Here is a 22516-nt window from a genome sequence, read left to right as displayed (position 1 = left end):
TAGCTGACATTTTAGTATAAAAGTGATATATACAATGACACCTTAAAATAGCTGCTGTTTGTATTTTCCCCATTAGAACAGTTATGCTTTCTTCACATATATGACTGACTGTGGCCATCCCATTGACTACAATACTGTTTCACCTGTCCATTTGCTTCATTCAAAAATACCCTTTGCTTTGGGCCTTTCTGTGGACTTTCTATCAGCAGTAGAGTGTAAGGCCCTTTGAGGCTTTATGTTAGTTTGACCCAAAGTACTTCTGAGGAGCCCAGGAATCTGTGCCATTAATTGCTGTATTACATCTTATGCACTTAATTTGCTTGCTACAAGCAAGCATCAGAACAGAACTATATCTTGTCCTGACTAGAATAAGCCAGCAGAATTTACTTATCCTTTACTCCATTAATGATTCCATTAAATATTGGGTCATTGTTATCTTACTTTTAAAGCAAAATGGATTTTAAAATGTTACTGAAACCTCTCTGGCGATGGTAAGAAGTGCTTTTATGACACTGAACTATAGTAATTCACTGTGAACTGTGTGAATTCCTAAATTTGATCCTCATGAAAAAAAAGTACATTTAACTGCCATGAATCAGAGCAGTTGCATTATTCAAATATTTATTTACAAGCAACCATGGCAATGCAAATAGTAACAGTGAATCCTAATCTGTACAGATCAGTAGTAATGTGTGCCATATTTAAAATCAGTGAAATAAATCCGACTATTACAGTGACCTAACAGAGTGGTGCTTATCTCACAAATTGTATTTAGTCCTCAGCATGGTATATTTTCTATTTTGCTCTATTTCTGGTTATGCTATGCAGTTGTATTATTACAATTTTTTCATCATTTCATAAAACATACTTTGCAGGAAGATAGTTGATCCTATTTCTTCAAAATGGAAAAGGTATTTTAAATCTTGTTTTATTTTAGCTGACTTACAAATCACTGGGACACAGCTGCATAAGAATCACTTTGTTTTTGGAGATCTGTTGTTACCAGATGCAATGTGGACATGTCTTTGGATAAAGTTCCACATTCAACTCCATATCATAATCCAATGCTTGGGTTGGTAATTTGAGGCCACAGATCCTCAAATCCTTTTGCAGCAACCAAAGTACCCTTTGGCCATCACTACTAGAATTTGGCAGTATGATTCCCTGCCATTCAGAAATGCGAAAATAAACCTTGTAGTGTAATTTTTTTCCCCTTTCAATCCCCGCCCCTAAAATGAGTCCTGTATGAATACAGTTCTAGTCACTTTGCATCGTTGCCTTCCAAAAATTCAAGGTAGTTTCTGGCCATGAAAAATTGCCCAAGCTGCTAAATTCAATTGGTCCACAAGAAACAGATTTGAGGAGTACTGGCTAAACAGCTGCCTTACAATTGAAAATTGCTTGTATTGTATTATAAACTTCCACAGTGCCTAATAATTTCTCATAGTGCTGTCCTCTAATGATAACACAATCAGCCCATTAGCAAATATGTCTGGTTTGAAATATCAGTGACAGATGTGGCTTGGTCATCAGAAATTTCCTGCCTTCTTTCTTCTTTAATCTCTGATGGTACATTCAACAAGGTGAATGGAATTATTTGGGTCATTGGCTCTGATGTTATGTGTAGATCACCTTCCAAAGTCTGTGGGAAAGCATTTCCATTATTATTTGTGTCATCAAAGTACTCATTTTCATGGTGGCTGCTTTGGGGATTGTTAGAACTCAGCACCATGTAGTGCTGATGGGAAGAAGGTTGGCTGCCCCATTCTGTCTGTTCTACCAAACTCATATCTAGCAAAGGATCAAAGCTTCGTGTTTCCAGGGGTTTCTCAGATAGTACTTCCAACAAGCAAGTCAAAGGCACATCCTCCAACATTTTGTTGCAAAATAAAGCATTTACCTAAAAGTTCAGAAAGAAACAATCAGAAATTCAAAAGGACCTCTGGTTTATTTCATCCCTCCTTGACATTCACTTTATGGGAATCTGGATGAAATAACAATGTGAAAAACAATAAAAGAGCAATGTACTCCAACTAGGAAAAGTTAAAAACCACGAAAAGTTCCACCCAGTATTTAGCATGCACTGTAACCTGAATAAGGGAGACTTCTAGGCATACGCTAACATTACCTCATTTTATTTCTGTTTCCATCATCACATACATCACAGTTCAGAAATGGGATGGAACTGAAAAAGTCTGCATCTTGGAAAAGTCAGATGAGAAATGATTTTGCTCGTATTGTTCCTGAAATCTGGTAAATATGCCCACAGAATAATGCAAGATTCTCACAAAAAGTATATCGGAAGGAGTTAAAAAACAGGAATGTTCTTCTTTTCTGGTAAAAGGATAGCCTAATTCTGCTTTTACTGACTTACTGCATTAGAAGTAATACAATAACAAGAAAGTCTTACCTGCTGCTGCTGCTGCTTGCCATTATCCTGGAAGAATCCATCTAGGACATAGTGTAGGTCTGGGATGCGTGGCCAGAGCTTTTGTTTCATACTACTATTAACAAAGAAATACAGATGGTCGCAAAAGGATAACAATACATATCCCAAACTATGTTTTTTGTTCAATGGCTGAGCTGCACAGAATTCAGTTACCTGTAGTTGGAAAGGCAGGTGAAGCCCAGTCCCAGCACAAGTCCTGCACACAGCAAGAGTGCTATAGCCACGATCATAATCACTGAATCTAAAGTAGAAGCACATGGTGGTGAATTTGTGACTTTTCTTTCTTGAGGCTCAGCAATCTTGGTTTTATTTGTCAAATATTTTCTCTCCATATCTGGCAACATCTCTCCAATGCACATTACTGATGTTGCTTACCTGTACCAGGTGGGACTTCAACACACGCTAATTCTGACCAGGTGCTCCAGTCCCCACGGAACTTCTGGCCATCTGGCTGGGTACGCAGCTGAAGGCAGTAGCGATCCTGGGTGGCTAGATGAATTTCACTGGTGTTTGAGTACTGCACCTGTAGAGTCTACCCAGAAAATGGCCCCATCATGTATACTCTACTAATTAGTTTCCTGGGTTTCACATCCCCCAAATACAGAACAGGTAGTTCTCTACCTACAACCATTGGTTTAGCAATGGAAATTACAATGAAAAGAGTGACATATGGCTAGTCCCCACACTTAACAATAATCATAGCAGCCCCATGGTCATGTGATCAAAATTCAGGTGCTTAGCAACTGGCATGTATTTATGATGGTTGCACCATCTCAGGGTCATGCAATTGCCATTTGTGACTTTCCCATGCAACTGCCAACAAGCAAAGTCAATGGGAAAACCAGATTTGCTTCACAACCACCCGATTCACTTAACAACTGCAGTAATTTGCTTAACAACAGTAGCAAAAAGGTCATAAAATCAGTGTTCTGTCCCAGCCTACGTGAGTCCTTATTAAGCTCACAAGGAGAAACTCCTCTTCCAACAAGCAGGCTGGAACCGCAGGAAAAAAAACAATCCCTTTTTATTATTCACAGACCTGAGTCAATGTCCAAGGCAAACAAACACAGTTCACAGAAACTCGATCCTCAACACGAATGGTTGCCTTCGGCAACCAGCACCTCTCACACCTTCCCTTTTATTTTGCAGGCAAGGCATGGCTTCCTAATGCCTTTGCCTTTGGAGCCATCCCATTGCATTCCTCTATCCTACTCTCTTTTCTTGCCAGTGTTTTCATGGATCCTGGATATCTCTCAGCTGTGATTCATTGCTGTCGAACTCAGACTCCCACCACAGCTGTGTCTCAGCCTGAGCAGGAGTAGAGGGGCCAGGCTCCTTGTCAGACTGTAAGTCTTGGAGCTCCTCAGAGCCTTCCTCTGACTCTGATGTCACTCCAGGCCCCTCTTCCTCCTCTGATTCCTAAGACTCAGCTACCGGGTCCACTGGCTGGTGAGGAATCACAACAATCAGATGCAAAAAAGTCAACTATTGCCTTGTTTAGCAATGAAAATTCTGGTCCCAATTGTGTAATAACTTGAAGATTTTTTGTACAGCAGTACTTAGGTATTGTTCTACTGACTAGGTCATGGTTTTTCCTCTGTATGAAACACTCCCCATACTTCATTTACTAGGGAATACATTGTAGTGTTGTTCCCTAGGTTATGGCATGTTTGGAAAAGGGGAGGAGGTATTTTTTAATTCCTAAGTTTTTTAAAAGATATTTTGTTAAGCTGTCATACACTTCTGGTTGCCTTAGTTATATCTTGAGCCAAATAAAAAAGTATGGCATGCATTCATCTCATTCTCTAGTAAAGGTTCCATTTAGACATTATTACTTGACCCAGAAATACAATCCGTTTTTCTATGCATTCTAAAGACTAGTATATCAGCTTGTTTGGAGAGATTTGGTGTCCTGTTTCTGGAAATTATCTATTTCTGCAAGTATTGTTTAGAACTTATCAAGATGCATCTATTTTCATACCTATTGACCAAAGTACCCAGTTCAAAACTGGCAATATGCTAGTATTTCACCTACATATTTCATAGGATTTTAAAAATGTAATAGAGGAATGGCTGTAAAAAACCTGAAAAACCTTTGAGAGAGTGGATTGAGGCCCCACCTCTTTTTATGTGCATTGTGTATGTAGGATACATAAAAAGAGACAAGGTTTCAATCACAGAATTGCAGCCCCAATTTTGATTTTTTAGGACTCTTCCCTTTGTGCCCCAAATTTACTTTTTTCCATTTTTTTCATATCAACCTTCCATTGCAAATTTCCCTCATAGCCAAAAAAAACCCCTGTCAAAACTGTTCTGCATTCATTAGTTAATTGCAGAGAAATACAGGTAGTGAAAAAAATGTGGATGTGGGGAGTGACAGTAATTTCTTTTATTTATGAAATTGGAGTAAGAGTATTTATGTTAATATCAATGAGACAATGCCAGAATAATGTTTGTTGTTGTTTTTTTGGGTTGGCCATCTGGAGGAAAAGCATGGATTGGCTGATTGGTATTTTGAATTCTCTTCTTCAGCTCTGGAGACAAACACTGTAGTAGGCCTGATTCCAGCTGATTCCTCAGGAATTGGGCATATGAATCTGCCCTTACTGCCCAGAAGCTTTTTAAAATCTTCAATTGAAACCATCCTTTTTGTAATTTAAGACAGATAGTCAGTCCTTGCTTAATGACTGCTCTGTTTAGTGACTCAAAGTTATGACAGTGCTGAAAACATAACTTTGCAACTGGTGTTCACATTTATGATGGTCACAGTGTCCCTGCAGTCATGTGATTGAGATTCAGGTGCTTTGAATGATCATCAAAGTGTACCATGATCATGCAATTGCCATTTGAGTACCTCACAGTTAAAGTCCGACAAGCAGAGTCAATGGAGAAGATGGCAATAAAATCACAAGTCTTGTGATGTCTCACTTAAAAAAATCATGTGTGATTTACTTAAGAACTGTGACAGAATTGATGTCATAAAGACCATACAATGTATTGCCTAATGATCACTGGAGCTCCTTGTCCCAACTGTATCAGTAATAAATCTTGGAACAGCCAAAAATAAATGATTATTGTTTTTAATTTGGATATACTGTATGAAGAATGCTGTTATATCCCCATTCTCCTTTTACTCTTTCTATCCTTTTTTGTGATATAAGAAGGATATAGAGTTTCAGAATAGGACACAACATTCCAGATGCTTCTTGCAGAGTAAAATAAATTTAGGGTAGCGATTTCTTGCTTGGAAGCCATCGTTCTAAATTTGCTGTACAGAAGCATTTATTTGCAACTATCTGACACTGCTAATTGGATATCACAAGAATATTTGCTAGAGAAAAAAAATACCTTCCACTTCAAGGTGTCTTGCACCATATACTGTATCTGATATACCATGTGCTCAGCTATTTCTTCTAGTGGGGAGGCCCACTCCAGCTTTAGTATATTTCTGTCTATTGAAGCCTCCAAGATTCTTGGGGGAGCAGTGTGCACTATAACAGGAGAAAGATGATTGGTTAGGTCAGCTTAGATTCATGGGGAAGCTAATATTGCAATATTAATAGTATTGTATCTTTTCTAATATTGCTGTTCTTTTGATGCCAGACTAGTGCAGGACAGCTCACTCTTTTGAGCTGAAAGTCCTGATCGTGCTGAGACCAAGAGATGCTGAAGATTCTTACCCGCATGGTACAGTTTGAATGGCTCTTCAAAGTAGCTGACCTCTTGTTCCCTCTGGCTGATAGTCACCAGGATAGAAAGGTAATGAGTGTTGCTGGGCTGGAAGGTGCATGTGCAGGAAGCAGGGTCTTCCTTCTTACATTTGTGCCAGAGTTGCCCTCTGAAAATTAAAATTGGATAATTGCATATCAACAGTGATCTGATGTTGAGTTGTCTGCTAGAACTATCTGAAGTTGCCTTTTAAATAGTTCTTAAATTATCAACCACACTTACACTTTCCTTGACTATTAGTACCCCCAAGTTCTGTTTAAGTTTTCCCTCCAAATTAGGAGATTCCAGTAATCGTATTGGAATGAATATGATTAGTGAGATTCATTAAGTTGTAAAAAATTCTAAAAAGTGCTACCATCGCTCCAACTATTCATCATCCCTGTTGCATTATAATTTTGAGCAGCCGTCATCACTTTCTACTGATTGTCATAGGGCCATTTGAAATAAAGAGTCTGTGAAGAAGATGCATTACCAGGGCCGAGATGCAGAAATGATAGATGAAACAGACACTGCAGTACAGCCTTCTCCTAACTTCGAAGGTTTGAGACTTAATAAATACTAAATAGGTGAGGTTGTTGTGAATGTTAAGCAACAAAGAAGCAGGACTGATGTGATTTCATTTTAACTGTTGTATTGGGACTGGAGAAACAGGTTCAAGTTGCCATTCAACCCTGAAATTCGCCCAGTAAGCTTTAGTCAGCCTCTTCATCTCGTCCTATCCAATTTCCCAGAGTTGCTGCTGTTAAATAAGTAGCTTAGGCAGGAGAACTATCTATGCCACCAAAACAATTTGAAAGTAGGATGGGATTTGCAATAATTAAATGTTTGTAATCTTGTTTGTTAACCTAAGCTACCAAATAAGACTCAGAGCAATGCCCAGTGGTGGGATTCAAATACGTGAACAACCGGTTCTCTGTGTGGATGCTGCTTCCGGAAGTCCATTCTGGGCCTGGGCAACAACAAATTAGCTACCGGTTCTGCCAAAGTGGTGTGAACCGGTTGAATCACACCACTGGCAATGCCTACATGTGAGCTAGTTTGATGTAGTGGTTAAAGCAGCAGGCTAGAACCCAGCAGATTTTGAGTTTTAATCCCAACTTAGGCACAAAGCCAGCTTTGGGTCAGTCATTTTCTCTTAGCTCTAGAAAGGAGGCAATGGCGAACCATTTTTGAAAAACTGTGCCATGAAAATTACAGGGATTTGTCCAGGCAGTTCCCAAGAATCAGAAACAATTGAACGGAAGAAAAAAAAAATGCCTTCAGTGAAAACTGAAGGACACTATTTGGAATGGTACCTGAAACAGGAGCAAACATTATGGGACAGAACAGGAAGGAGAAGACCTGGTACTATTCAGTTGCCCATCTAGTCACCTTGTGCTGCTGCTGTTGCTTTCCATCCAGTACAAGAGGCTGTGAAAAGGGCCAGATTCCAGGGTCTTCTTGTTCCACTGGCAGTGCAGTTGATGCAAGTCTGGAGTGAAACAGTGCAGACCAATCGCCTCTGTCCAGAAAAGAGAACAGATGTAGAACAATTTGACAGCAGCTTTTTTCAGTACTATTTTGTGTCCCACATGTTAAATCTATTTTCTTTGTTTTATATGTAGTACATGTCCTTCCTTTCAGACTGTCACCACTCCAGAGCAATATCTTCTAAAAATTCTATGCCACTGAACTACACTCCCCAAATCTCTCAACATTGGGTATACTGAGTAAGGCTGCTTGGGAATGTGGCTCAGAACATTTGCAGAGCTCTGTCTATCTATCTTAAAGAGGCCCTTTATGCTGTTCAGAACATCTATTGCGTGATCTAACTCCTTCCCCTTAGAAACTTTTCATGAATTTATTCTTTATTGTAAATTGTGAAAAAACTTCATTAACAAGAAAATAATTATATTTAGATTTTTTTTATTGCTGTGCCCTAAAAGCAAAACTCTTTCTGGAGAGGAAAGGACCAGCCTGAATTTGGAGAACGCTAGGGCACATCCAGATGGAAGATTCCTAGGGTTTACAGTCAAAGGACATTGAGCAGCTTTTCTACTTTTTTCTCCTCACCTCCCCCCCCATGCGTGCGTGTGTGCGTGCGTGTGTGTGTGTGTGTGTGTGTGTGTGTGAATAAAGGAGTAAGAAGATGCAGAAGAACGTCTCCAGAAGATAGACTCAAGAGACAACAGGATCTTGACAGACTTGAACACCAAGCCTTATCTAACAAAATGAAATTCAGTGATGAGACAAGTAAGGTTTTATATTTAGGCAAGAAAAAATAAATGCACAGGAAGAGAATAGGTGGTACTTGGCTCAATAGTAGTAATTACGAGAGGAATCTTGGACCCCTAATGGACGATCACTTAAATGTGAGCCAGCAGTGTGCTGCAGTTGCCAAAAAGTCAACACAGTCCTAGGCTGTATTAACAGAAGGATAGAATCATGATCATGTGAAGTGTTAAGACCGCTTTATAATTTCTTAGTAATATTGACTCCATCTTTAGTCACCATGATATAAAAAAGATGTTGAGATGCTGAGAGTGCAGTGAACAGTAACAATGATGATTATGGGACTGAAGATAAAACATACAAAGAATGGTTGACGTAATGGATATTTCTAATTCAATGGCAAGGAGTGATGGGGTAACATGATAGCAGTGTTCCGATATCTAAGGCAGGGCTTTTCAACCGGTGGTAGGTGTACCACCTGAAGTAGTTTGCCATGTGGCAGGTGGTACATGACTGCTAGCCAAGTATAGCAGGGGAGGGGAATGAGCCAAAGCGACCTAAGCCTGAGGGAGAGGCAGCTGCAGCTGCAGGACTGTCTGGGCTCGCAGCGCCAGAGATGGAGGTGAACTGAAGAAAAAGGGTAGGGGAGAGGAGAGGCTATAAAAGACGGTGGTTAGGCAGAAAGGGGAAAAAAGACAACAGAGAAAGAGGAGGAGAGGTCAGCCTGCAGGGAGGAAACAGGGACAGAGAAGAAGCAGCAGCCGTTGCTGGAAGAAAAGATCCCCTGGTTCATTTTCTCCAGCCAGGAGAATACAATCAGTGCTGATAAAATGAAAAGCCAGCATGTCAGAAAGGAGATGGGTTTATTTAGTTCTGGATCAGCTGGCAGCTTGATTGGGTTACCATAAGGATTTTTATACAGTTTTTACAGCATTTTGTAATTCAGAGGCTCCTTTGTGTGCTTTGGTTATTGGTATATTTTAGTCTGTATTTTAGGCTAGCAATGAGTCCAAAGTGCTGACTTTAAACACATGTAATCCCTTTAAACACATGTAATTAGTTTTACCCCATTTTCTTGAGTCTATCTGTGGCTTTTAGAAAGTTTTCTTTGAAGATAAACAGGTTTAATTTAAAGCTAAAGTTTTTAGCAATTGCCGGAGCCTTTTGGATTGCAACATTGTGACACATGACACATCTGAGGCAGCTTAAAGAGAAAAAAACCCCAGAGTTTAAGTGTTTCTTTATTTTGTGAGCCTTTCTTACTTTGCACTTGATTACTGTGTCTTTAAGGGTATAGGGAAGGGATTGGGTAGGGTGCATTCTTACTACACTGTGGAAGGAGAGCTAAGAAGGGCTGACCAGCGAGCTCAGGGGTCTACAAACTTAGCAACTTTAAGACCTGTGGACTTCAACTCCCAGAATTCCTCATCCAGCCATGATGGCTGAGGAATTCTGGGAGCTGAAGTCCACAAGTCTTAAAAGTGCCAAGTTTGAAGACTCCTGAGCTAGCTGGTAGTGGCACATATTAATAAACATGGATAAATTCATCATACATTTGTCAGTGCAAAGGGAAAGTGATTCAGCAAAGGAACAGTCACCAAAGAAATTAAAACTGGAACTTTTTTTCTTTTTTTTCTATAGTTTGTAATATTTTATTAGATTATAGAATAAAATACAAAAATACAAAAGCAAATAGTAGGACACAATGGGGAGAAAAATGGGGGGGGGAGTGAGGGGGAGTAGGGAAAAAGAATAGACTTCCTCTGTTGCAGTAGAAGGAAGCATTAACAACTTTTTACTTTTTCCATAATATTATAAACTAGCCATTTCTATAACAACAAATGAATCTAATCAGTAAAACCCAAAATCCCCCCCCCCTTTTTAAAGTCATCAAGTTTTTGACACCTTGCTAAGCACTGGTGGTACTCAAATATTGTCATGTCCTAAAAGAGGTACAATCTGTGAAAAGGTTGAAAAGCCCTGATCTATAAGGGGCTGCCGCAAAGAAAAGGGGGTCAACCTAGTCTCCAAAGCATCTGAAGTAAGAACAAGAAGCAATGGATGGAAAATAATCAAGGAGAGAACCAACTTGGAATTAAGGAGAAATTTCCTGACAATTAGAACAATTAATTAGTGGAATGACTTGCCTCCAGAATTTGTGAATACTCCAACACTGAAAAATTTTAAGAAGAGATTGGACAATTATTTGTCTGAAATGGTGTAGGATTTTCTGGTTAAGCAGGGGTTGGACTAAAAGGCCTCCAAAGTCTCTTCCAACTGAAAGCACAGTTTTTAAAATTAAAGGTAATAAGACACTTCTCATAAAATTCTATAAATGAGGCATGGCAAATTTAGAAAAATATACAGGCAAGGATACATACAATACACTTAACAGGGGCAGGGGCAGGGAATTAGATCAAAGGACCAAATACTGCCTTTGGAGTCAGGTTCAGTCCCTATCCATCACATGTTTGGAAGAACATAAAACTTAACTCAGTTGTATCTACTTCCCCAAGAAAAAAAGGTTGAGACATAAAATGACTGAAAAAAGTATTGCCACAATCTGGTTGCACAAAACTTATTAAACACTGATCAGTTGTAATAACTAAACTATATCAAATGCTGTCACTTGCCCTGGATAACAGAAAAGGGAATGGTGATGTCATAAAGTCTACTAAGTCTTCTGGTACAAGAGGTCCTGTAACACAAGTCACTTCTTTGAGAAGGCAGGCAATATTTCTGTGCCTTTTGATTCAGTTAATGTGATTGTGTATTGCTAGAATCATTGTTATGAAATCTGACTGAATTAATGACTGATTGGGTCAAGTATGTTATGGTAGCAGAACTACCAGTATTAGGAAGTAAACACCTGAACTAAGCCGGGAAGCAAATTTTGAGCAGGAAAACATGCAGGAATTAATGAAAAAAAGGGCACCATTTGTGCCCTGGTTGAGTTTGTCCTCCATATGCTCTCCAATAAAATGGGGCACTGAGTTTGTCAGCTGAAAAGCTAACAGCCTGGGTCCAAGACCCAAGCGCCATGTGTCAGTGTGAGATCCCATTACTTGTCCCAGCTCTTGACAACCTAGCAGTTTGGAAGCATGCAAATGCAAATAGATAAATAGGTACCATTTCAGTGGGAAGATAACAGCATTCCGTGCACTTAGGCATAGAGTCATGCTGGCCACATGACCACAGAAGCATCCTTGGACAACGCTAGCTCCCTCAGCTAAGAAATGGAGATGAGCACTGCCCCCTAGAGTTGGACATGACTGAACAGGGGAAATCTTTACCTTTACTATGCTCTCCATGCTTTTTAATTGTGCCCATACAGCCTAACAGACTCCAAAACTGGAAGTAAATATTCATGCCTCTCTGTCCCTTCTTTCAGTCATGCTAGCTAAGCAAATGCAGATTTGAGTGTAGCATTTTTGTGTCAGGATAATCAGTAGTTTTATGCTATGGTTCCTGAAGGGAATGCAACATTTGCATTTCCAGAATTTCAAATACCTTGATACTGAATCTCCATAGGGGTTATTAAATTATTTAATAGTAATAGAGAATGAGAGAGAAAATGTATTTGCAATTCATTGTTTCAGGGGACATGGTTTTTAGTATTGGCACCTACAGGCTCCTACAGGTCTGAAAAATGTGCAAGTACTTTAGCAGAAATACAGATTCACAAGCCTTATATGACTACTTTCATGCATAAACATGACTCCCATAGAAGAAAAATTGATTTTATAGGGAGTCATAGAATCCATGCTTGCAACAATTTCATTTAATTTTTTTTATTTTGCAGTAGTAATATTGATGCAATATGATTCTGCCAGTTGTAATTTCCACTTAGAAATGGTGCATTTCTATGCTATTGAAATACTATTGCCCTAAAGTTGCACAACTGACAGCTGCTTCCCAGTCAACAGGCCACTCACCAGAAAGATGGGGTGTTCCTGCTGTTGCTGCTGGAGACCAGGGTCCCCAGATGCCATCAAGAGAGAGGCCATCAGGTTTGGAGCGAACTTGGATGTGGTATTGCTGTCCTGGAAGTAAGTTCTTGAGATGGCACATATAGCTGTTTTTCACTTCAATCTACAATAAAATAGAATAAGACTATAAATGTTTCCTCAGCTAGATTATTTTAGCAAAAAAGTATTGGAGCAAAAATAAAATCTAGCTATTATATCAAAGCCATTTTTCCTATATTAACCATACCCTGAATGGTGCCTGAATCAAATCCTCAACACCATAAAGAACTTCATAAATCAAGAAGTCTGCATAGCTGATAGATGGAGGCATCCAATTTACAAGCAACTGTTGTGCAATCCCTGGCCACTCAACTGTTATATTTGTTGGTGGAGCAATGAGACCTTAAAACAACGACAAAACAAAACAAAAATTAGCACTCTTGCTTATCTCTATGCTATTCATGTGACGATTGAATAGGAAAGAACAGCCTTTCTAGATTAAACAGAAGGCAAAAACTGATCAACATATTTAGCATGCTAATTTGCTAGAGCAGAAATTGGGAATGTCTGTCACAATGCACCTGTGCCTCTTTTAGAATTGATAGCTGAACTTTCTTAAAAGATCTACTAATTAATTTATTGCCTAAATTTATCTCTTGGGTTAATTACGTTGGGTATTTAATCATAATTAAATAATAATTTAATTGGTTTTCTAAAAAAAATCATAAAGGAAAGAACAACAACATACAAATGGTCCTATTTCCATGTTAAAAAAAAACCTTCAGCAATAATAAATCAACAGAACCATTGCGTGTCCTTGCCATATTTCCAAATTCCATTGATAGAACCTTGTGTTTAAGGCCTTGCAAAAAGCTGGCAGGGTCAGGGCCACTCTAATCTTGGAGGAATGATATTTCAAAGATGGGTGCCATGACAGAAAAGTCTCTCTTCCTGTGACCTGCCAGATAACACTCCGTAATAGACAGGACCCAGTGCATGCCTCATTTGCTGTACCTATTGGAACTTAAGATGGACTCAGGATTTGTTGAGTAAAATGTCTGCTAATAAAGAAAATATTGATGGAAATACAGAAAAATAGAGAGAGAAAAATAGCAACACTGTACTGCCACTGCCAGTATGTGAACAAATAGCTTCATAATTTTCACAAAGATAGAAAGTTGATTTATATCACCTATACATTACAGTATTTGTTTAGCAACAGTTATAGGAAAGAGCAGATGACATCCACCATTCATCAGTTCTAGAAACCTATCTACAGCCTTCCTGTTTTTTTTGTCTTGAGGTTTGCAAACATGCTTGTAATCAAATAAGCCCTGTGACTAAGCTAAAATCAATATTCAGTCTGTAGGCCAGATGACTGCTTCTACTAAGCTTCTCCAGCTGGCTGGCTAGGGCTTGAGTAAAACACTACTCCCCTCTCATTCTTCTTCTCAGCACATTCTTCTTCTCAGATTACATCATACATAAACAATTTGGCAACAGAAGAAAAAAATTCCTTTCATCCTCCGCTACAGGATCTTTGCTACTGGCCCTTCATGGAAGAGAAAAGAGTCATTCATAACATTTTCTGGCTCCTAAAAATACCCAAGAGGTCAGTCAAGTAGTGATTGCTATTTGATAAATGGTTCTAGTTCCAACTAAAATTAAGACTATTGAATCCAATCCATAAAATAACAGCTCATCTTCCATTATTCTAGTCTTGGAACCAATAGCAACAGCAATAGCACTGAGACTTATATACCACTTCACAATGCTTTACAGCTCTCTCTCTATTGCACTCAGCATATTGCCCCCAACAATCTGAGTCCTCATTTTACCAACCTCAGAAGGATGGAAGGCTGAGTCAACCTTGAGCCCGTGAGGACTGAACTCCTGGCAGAGAGTTCAGTTAGCTTGCAATACTGCAATACTGCATTCTAACCATTGCGCCACCATGGCACCAGTTGAAAATTATGTACAGTTGAAACCAGCAAGGCTATTCAATTAAGGAGAGTTTCAGAGTTAGGCTGTCACCATCAAAGCATTTTTGCTATGGGTAAGAGTTTCTATAGCTCTGGGAGAGAGGACTTTTCAAAGATTATGAGCAAACAAATAAAAGTTTTGTTTCCTACCAATAGAAGCATGTTCAGGATTTTGGACTGCAACACTAGAAAAAGTATTAATCCTTTCCTAACCACTCCCCAATTTCTATTTTATTTCTGGCCCTTTCTTGCAGCAGTTCCTTTATACTTCTAAAGCACCTATTAAATCCAACACAGCGGTACATCCTTCAGAAACATCCTGAACTGTACAACTGTACAAATTTAATCACATTCTACAGATGAAGGCCTTTTTTTCTACTTTATTTCATCACCTTCCTCTTTGTCTCTGCTTTATCTTTACAGTTACATTTTAGGGTAAATGGCAACCTTTTCTCTGTATTTCACCAGCAAGAGTTGTTAGGCTGTTGGAAATATTAGGAATAGGGCTTTCTTAGTAGTGGGTCCTCATTTTTGGAGCGCCATTTCCGAGGAAGAAAAATAAAGCATGGTTACTGCTTTTTAAAAAAAGAAAACCAAAAGTCATTTGTATTGTACTATAATTGAATTATTTTTAGTAATAGGTAGCTTTTTTTAAAAAAATTGTTTAATTCATTGGTGGGGAAATGCACTGTTTTAGCCACTTGCTGTCCTTCAGCCCTTGTTTCTTCATTTGCATTTTCTATAAAACCCATCAGATCATATTGAAAAGACTGTGAACAAACCTCCAACATTTGATAGTATTGTTTTCTATCTCTCTGTGCTACATAAGATGCAAAATAGTTGTGTCAAATTTTGAAGGCTCATTGTGCCTATTTTGAGCTTAACCATTTTCTCAGGTTCCTTGCAAAAATTTTACCCTCTCTTCTGGGGGCAGATTTGGGTGTTCTCTTATCTTCTGAGGACATCAGTAGCATCTGATGTCTTGGAAACTGATAACTCTATGCCCTGAAAGATAACTTAAAATAAAAGCCTGGTTATTACTTATGTCATGAAATGATACTGATAGATAGATAGATAGATAGATAGATAGATAGATAGATAGATAGATTATAACTATTATTAATTTCAAACAAGAATCTGTCAGTGCCAAATTAATCAGAGCAGTAATTAAATTCAATTAAATCCATAAGTTAAGTGTCTATGTGATTCACAGATTCATTCCAGCAATCATCAAAATTATAATATGGAAGTCATGTTTGTTCATGACTTGGCTAAAATTGTTGGGTGAAATGCAGGTCATAGTATGAATGTTTTTTTTAGGATGCTGGATTCTTCAAAACTTTACCCAGTTCTCACCTTTTTCTCTGCTTCACATACAGTTTATGCCCTATTGGAAGAAACTTACCAACAGTGTTCACTCTCAGATACTGTGAGAATATGGTATGATTACTAACACTATCCAACACTTCAATATTGAGTTCGATAAAGAGTTGTATGCCATAATAGTTTCCAGGAAAACTGCAGATGTGGCGCCAACTTCCATCTATATTTTTCATAGAGATTAGAGCACATTCTCGGCTTTTGTCTCTGCAGGGGTAAAATAGAGTAATTAGGAGTGTGATACTTCCCCAGTGTGACTTAATCTAATCTTTTTCTGAAATGGTAAAAGTGAGTTTCAGTCATCCCTTTCCTACAGTTCCTAATAAAAGCACAGGTAAAGGAAAACGTTTTTCCTGTCTAGTCATGTCCAACTCTATGGGGCAGTGCTTATCTCCATTTCTTAGTAGAGGGAGCCAACATTGTCCACAGATAATTCTGTGGTCATTTCGCCAGCATGGCTATATATGTCAAGGTACACGGAATACTGTTACCTTCCCACTGAAGTGGTACCTATTTATCTACTTGCATTTGCTTGCTTTCGAATTGCTAGGTGGGCAGGAGCTGGGGCAAGTAATGGGAGCTCACCCTGTCCTGTGGCACCGACGTCTCAAACACATATCACAAAGGTCAACATCTCTAACCACTAAGCCATTGTGCCCCTATATTTCCTAGATGCCAAAGTAATTTGCTTAGAATCTGCATCTACATTTATAAGTGCTTGGGTAAACCCTCCATCTCAGACAATTTGACCAGTCTATGTGGAAAATAACTTCTTACCCTTCGTATGTATAGAAGAATCGATATGCTCCTTTCACATGGGCTGGCTCATCCCAGAAACAGGTGAGATCCTCAAAGGTTCGAGAAAAGCAGAGAACATTTTGAGTTGTTTGAGCCAGTAGAATAGCTTCTATAAGGGGAGATGTTTTTTTTTAAAAAAAATAATCAAAAAATAAATTGAGTTCCCGGTACTTTTTTAGATGAAAAGAACAACAAATTTATCCAGGATATTGTAGTAGTCAACATTGCTGACATCCTCAACAAAAAGTTTTTGGGGATTATGCTGCTATTTTTTAAGAGATCAAGCAGTTTATAATAGTTGTTGTGGACTTTGTCTGCAGATTACACTAAGCCAATCTTTTAAAACGTAGTTTGTTAAACATGCCCTAAGACCCGATTCACGCATAAGCACTAAGGTGGGTTCACACGTTCATTTAAACATATGCAAGCAAACGATATCATGATTTAGCAGAGTTTGGTTTTTTATATAAAATTTTATTAAAATTTTAAATACAAAATAAAAACTAACGAAAGCTAATGTTTAGAAAGAAAAGGAAAGGAAAAAAGATTAAAAAGTGTGAAATCAAATCAAATAAGAGAAAAAGCATTATAAAAAAATGACCTGATTTTATTTTATAGAATCTATAAGTATAAATATAAAATAATGTTTCCCACAAAAAGTCAATATAGGGTTTCCAATCATCATTAAATCTAGACAACATCCTATCCCTACATCTTAATGAAAGCTGTTAATTTGGCCATTTCATAAGTTCCATTATCTTCATTATCCATTACTCCATTGTGAGTAAAGTCTAATCTTTCCATTTTTATGCATATTGCTGCAGTCATCATATATGAAAACAAAGTTCTCTATTTTTTTTAACAGGTGCTTATATCCATCCAACCTAAAAGAAAAGTCTCTGGTTTCAATTGTACATGAGTTTTAAAGTATTCTATATTACTGTATATAATTGAGTCCAAAATTTTGGGGTTTTTTTACATATCAATTTATTTAGCAGGACTTGTGAACACAGTATTCACGCCTATTTGCACAAGGGAAGGTAATGAATTTCAGGAAGAGAAACATTACAGTACTCTCTCCCATTTTATTGAGACTTTCTGCATTTTTATGAAGAGATGTGAAAACCTTTTTCCAACGTGCTGCTGTCAGGGGTCTATGACAACTCGCTACGGCCAACTCGCCATGGTCAACTTACTGCAGCCAACTTGCCGCAGAACAACTCGCCATGGCCAAATCGCCCTGGGACAAGAATTACACTAATATCAAAGAAATGGCAGAATAGAATCATTAAAGAAAGGATGCCAAAGGAGGGATGAAATGAAATCAGAATGACAAAAGTTAAATTAAATTGAATTGTTGAATTGTTCCGCAGCTAATTGCCCCATGGCGAGTTGTCCTGCAGCAAGTTGATCATAATGAGTTGGCTACGGCGAATTGGTCCTGGCGAGTTGACCGTGGCAAGTTGGCTGCAGTGAGTTGTTCCATTCTGGCTGTTAGTAGGACACACAACATTGGTATAATGGATCGACAGAGTAATGAATATAAGAGAATAGAGAGGCTGAGTACCTTCTGTCCTCTCCAAGATAATTACTTAAGTGAACATTACTTAGGTTAACAACTTTAAGACTTATGGACTTCAACTCCCAGAAGCACAAGTCTTAAAGTTGCCAAGTTTGGAGATCCCTATTTTAAAGGGGAGAAAAAAAATAATGGTGGCATTCAGCAATGTTGAAAATGTTAAGAGCAGGTGGCAGCATCAGGACAGTATATTAATTTTGTTGCATTTGTAATGTAGTGAAAAGACATATACTTGGCATCTTTTCATGAATATAAATCTGTGCTTTGTATGATTTTAATTTCTATTGACCACTTGTCCAGTTATAAACCTAAGTGTCATTGGTCTTATGGTATACTTGCTCTCTTTTTCAGGGAGAAATCTGAATGGAATAAACAATTATGATGATGATCTTAGAGAACACGAAGCAAAGGAGCTGTTTATTAGACCCTCGTGGTCTAGAGTAAGAGCCTTTGTTCACAAACAAAACATTCTAAAATAACCAGGTGGTTTTGCGATAAGTGTTTGCTGAGGGCTCGGGGATGAAAGCTTCCTGCTTTAGGGAGATAGAGCTCTCAAGGAAGTGTGGAGGAAACAAGAGGATCAACTATATATTACATGTAAATGTAGACCAAAAAACCCATATGATTTTGAAAATAGAAAAACCGTCTTAGAAAGCAGAGAAAACAGTTGTGTGATTCCTTTCTCATTAGCAGAGCTGCCTGGAGATATTTTGCTGCCTGAACTGAAAGACAAGATCATCTCTCTCTCCTCCACCCTATATTACAGCTACAGATTGAGAGTATGAATTTAGGCTGATGTTGATGAGACAGTGTTCTATTCTTCTAGTGGCTTTTTTATCTGAGGTGACTAATTTAGGAAGACTAGGGCAAGACAGAAAAGGGCAGGTGCAGCCAGGAATCTGGCACAATTGCCTCTCCAGCATTTTTTGCCAGAGGAAAAGATTGAAGGGGCTACATAAACAATAAGAAATAGGAATATATTTGGTTCTATCCAACATGGAATGGAAATACAACACCTATTTTTTTTTTAAAGCCTTCAATTGAAAAACGAAAGCATTTAGAGCATTCTAGTATAGGGGTGCCCCCTTTTAACACGTTTGTGACATCTAGACTTATGCAGAAAAACAAAAAGGAATCATCAAGACACTTTAACAGCAAAGCTTATTTTCACTCTAAGCTTTAATGTATTTCATTATGTACAACCCCAAGCCACACATACTGTACCAAATTGTACTCAGGCTCTTGTACAAAATCTATACAGCAGCTAATTTGCAGAGTCGATATTTATGTGAATCTTTTGTTGGCATTTTTATAGAAGCAACATGCATTTTTAAAAAATAAGGACTGGATTTAAAGAGAAAAATGGAACATAAAGAAACATATTTATTTACTTGTTTCAGAGTAGACGTGATATGGCAGTGCTGTATCCAAAAGAATATCTGCTTTTGATTACAATATGAAATAATTGAGATTATGATGGTGGACATTTATTTACTTGCCCATTAATGCATTATGTTTCATATTCCAGACACTAGTCTAAAACACTTTGGCCAATTGGCTTTAATAGAAATATCAGTCATTAGCTCCAAGTTACATTGTCCCATCCCATATTTTTATCCTAACAGATTTTCCTAACAATTTATTTACCTTCATTCACAAAATAGATTTTTCTTTGGACTAAAGAAAGAGAGCCTTGTGATATTAGTAAGGAAGGGCCCCTGGAGTTGATTCCTCTTGCTCAGTGTCCAATTTCTGTTACCTCTGAATTGCTTTCTCTAAACATGGGCCACAGTTGGACAAATACATCAGTTCACTTAAATGCAGAAGTCTGAAATGCTGCCTCAATACACATTAAGACAATAACCTTTTTGCACTTACAGTATTCACTGATATTTTGTTTCCTCTCTAGGCATCTGCTTTGCTACCCTATACTTCCAGCATCACTTCTTTTGCAGGTTATCACTGACTCTCAGAGTGGAAGAAGGACATGTTGATAATGTAAAAAGAGAGCTAAATTGTATACAGTGGTGGAGTTTTGTTTGCGGTTCTCCCACATTGCTGAAAGGATATAGAGATCCCTCTTTACCAGATACAGATATGCTTGAAAAGTGAAAATGCCTAAATTCTGTTTAAAATTAATAGACTGTTTATCCAGAAAATTCTCCCAAATGGATTTCCTAGTTTCAGAGTTATGTCCAGAAATTAGCAATGTCAAATAAACTGACTGAGATGCTTCCAGAAATCTTAACTTCATCCCCCGTCCCAGACACTACAGTTAAATAGTTATGTACCCACCTGATTGAGCTATATTCATATTTAGATTAGCAGAATCCGAGAAAAGCAGCAAAAATCATGCATTCCTCACAAACAAAGGGAAGTGTAACAATATTTATCCTTACCTTTATCTGTAACAAGAACAAAGTGGAGCATACGTAAAATGGTGAGCAGGAGCATAACAAGGAAAGGAAGTGGTGTCATTGAGCACAAATTGATTGCCATTCTAAAGGTGATTAATCATTACCTGTTTAAATATCTAAACTGCTGCTAAGTATGATCACATAACCTGATTATAAGTTACAGACATCTGAATGCACAGGAGGTCTGGATACTTGCTGGACATGGTAGGAGCAGTAACTGCTCAATCTGATGTTCCAGTTAAGAAGGCTGAACTCCAAAACTCTTGAGTCTCTGCTGCTGGACCTCTGTAACGGAAACTTATCTGTAGAGTGTTAGCCCAGCTGCTTAGAGGAAACTTTGGCAAGAGCCTTCTATAGTTCCACTCTTCTGCCACTTCCTCAGCCCCAAACCACTATGCAATGGCCTGCAAGAGGGGAAACTCTGCCTAGAGGCTGTTGCTATCAGATAGGGTGAATGTCCTACCCTTGTGGTAGTGCCTTGGAGGATAGATTCTTATACAGGAAATAAACATCCTCTGACCTTACACAGGATAGTATGAAGGGCAGACAAGTGTTGGTGATGTTCTTGAAATAGAAACAATCCATATAGGTCAACAACCCTCATTAGTGAAAGGGGACACTTTTTCCCCACTGTTCACAATATTTAAGGATGGGGAGCAATGTGATAGAATCATATGAATAAGTAAGAGCCATATTTCTGGAGAACCAAGAGAAATAGTTGACTGGCGTTGACTACCATCTTTAGGAAATTTGAAGTGAAGATGCTCGATCACTAGAGGTTTTCAAGAAAAGATTGGACAACAATTTGTTTGGGATGGAATAAGGACTCCTGTCTTGGGCAGAGGATTGGACTAGAAGACCTCCAAGATGCCTTCCAGCCCTATGATTCTATGAAGAGGAGACCCCAGTCAAGTCTATCCTCTATGCTATTCATTAACACATTACTTTTATTACTTTGGTTGTTATTGTTGCTTTCATATTTAAGTAAGGATATAAACTGCTGTCGTTGTCATCGTCATCATCATGGTCATTGTCATCATCATCATTGCAGTAGAAAAGTGATGGGGGGACATCATCCCCCATATCCCATCACAACAGATACCTCAAGACCTGAATGCAAAGACAAATTTTAGAGACCTTGGGGGGGAGAAAAGGGTCACAATAGAGGTAATGTTTCCTCTTCCTATGTTCTGTGAAAAACACAGTCTCAAGCCATATTGTTATTTAAGAGTAGCGACCAATTTCCACCTTAATTTATTATGTGTTTGGTTGACGTCTTTCCTTCAGAAATTCAAGGTGATATATGTAGCACTCTCTCCTCCAATTTTATTCCACAATGACAATCCTGTAAGATAGGTTGGACTAAGATAGAAGGCCCAAAGTCTCCCAGGGAGTGTCTACAGACAAGAGTCTTCCCAGTCCTAATGTAATACTTTAAACCAGCGTTTCTCAACCTTGGCAACATTAATACGCATGAACTTCAACTTCCAGAATTCCCCAGCCATCCTACATTATACACTGCCTGTGAAAGAAGACAGCGGGGATTGATAATCTTTAGTTGTCTAGGAATCAAATGTTTTATAGAGAATGAAGACCTTGAGGGTCAGGGATGGTTATGTCACACATGTGCCCAGGCCAGGATTTTCAATTTTAACCTGGATTTGTAGGTTTTTCATTTTAAGTCACTATCTCATTAATTTTAAACAATTTTGATTGCAGGAAACTTTGAAGACTGCATACAATGATTCACATACAAATGCTTTATAGAATTCCAAGTGTGTATTGTTTGAGCAGAGAAGCAGGAGGCGGCATTAAATAAGGCTGTGCTAAACATTCAAATAGTGTTCTTAAGTATATTAGTGCTTTCACTCTTGATAGATTCAGACAGACCCAATCTTCAGAGGGTTCCTGCAGGCTTTGAAAATTCTCCCTGGCTCTCTGCCCCTTTGTATGCATATACAACATTTTTTTACCAGCAGTCATAGTGAAAGTCTCTGTGTGCA

At 38.4% G+C, this 22516-nt stretch overlaps 1 protein-coding gene across 3 annotated transcripts; it reads right to left on the bottom strand.

Moving 5' to 3' along the window:
- Positions 1-595: 595 nt before the first annotated feature.
- Positions 596-20945, bottom strand: MPL (MPL proto-oncogene, thrombopoietin receptor). Of its 3 annotated transcripts, XM_039323406.1 has the most exons (13): positions 20618-20941; positions 20496-20501; positions 16497-16626; positions 15745-15926; positions 12605-12759; positions 12325-12481; positions 7550-7679; positions 6130-6287; positions 5798-5940; positions 2825-2981; positions 2603-2690; positions 2411-2504; positions 596-1900 (listed from the first exon to the last, which is right to left on the bottom strand). In XM_039323406.1, the coding sequence occupies exons 4-13, from the start codon at positions 15893-15895 to the stop codon at positions 1472-1474; spliced, it is 1662 nt and encodes a 553-aa protein (XP_039179340.1). In that variant the 5' UTR covers positions 15896-15926; positions 16497-16626; positions 20496-20501; positions 20618-20941; the 3' UTR covers positions 596-1471. The 3 variants fall into 3 exon arrangements, with proteins under 3 accessions (XP_039179340.1, XP_039179339.1, XP_039179341.1); XM_039323405.1 differs by having other exon boundaries at positions 20496-20945; XM_039323407.1 differs by lacking the exon at positions 20496-20501.
- Between the last annotated feature and the right edge of the window lie 1571 nt (positions 20946-22516).

This window comes from Crotalus tigris, unplaced genomic scaffold (genome assembly GCF_016545835.1).
Source record: "Crotalus tigris isolate CLP2741 ecotype Arizona unplaced genomic scaffold, ASM1654583v1 scf7180000024167.7108832, whole genome shotgun sequence".
Classification (NCBI taxonomy): Eukaryota; Metazoa; Chordata; class Lepidosauria; order Squamata; family Viperidae; genus Crotalus; species Crotalus tigris.
This window is presented reverse-complemented; position numbering and strand designations above follow the sequence as displayed.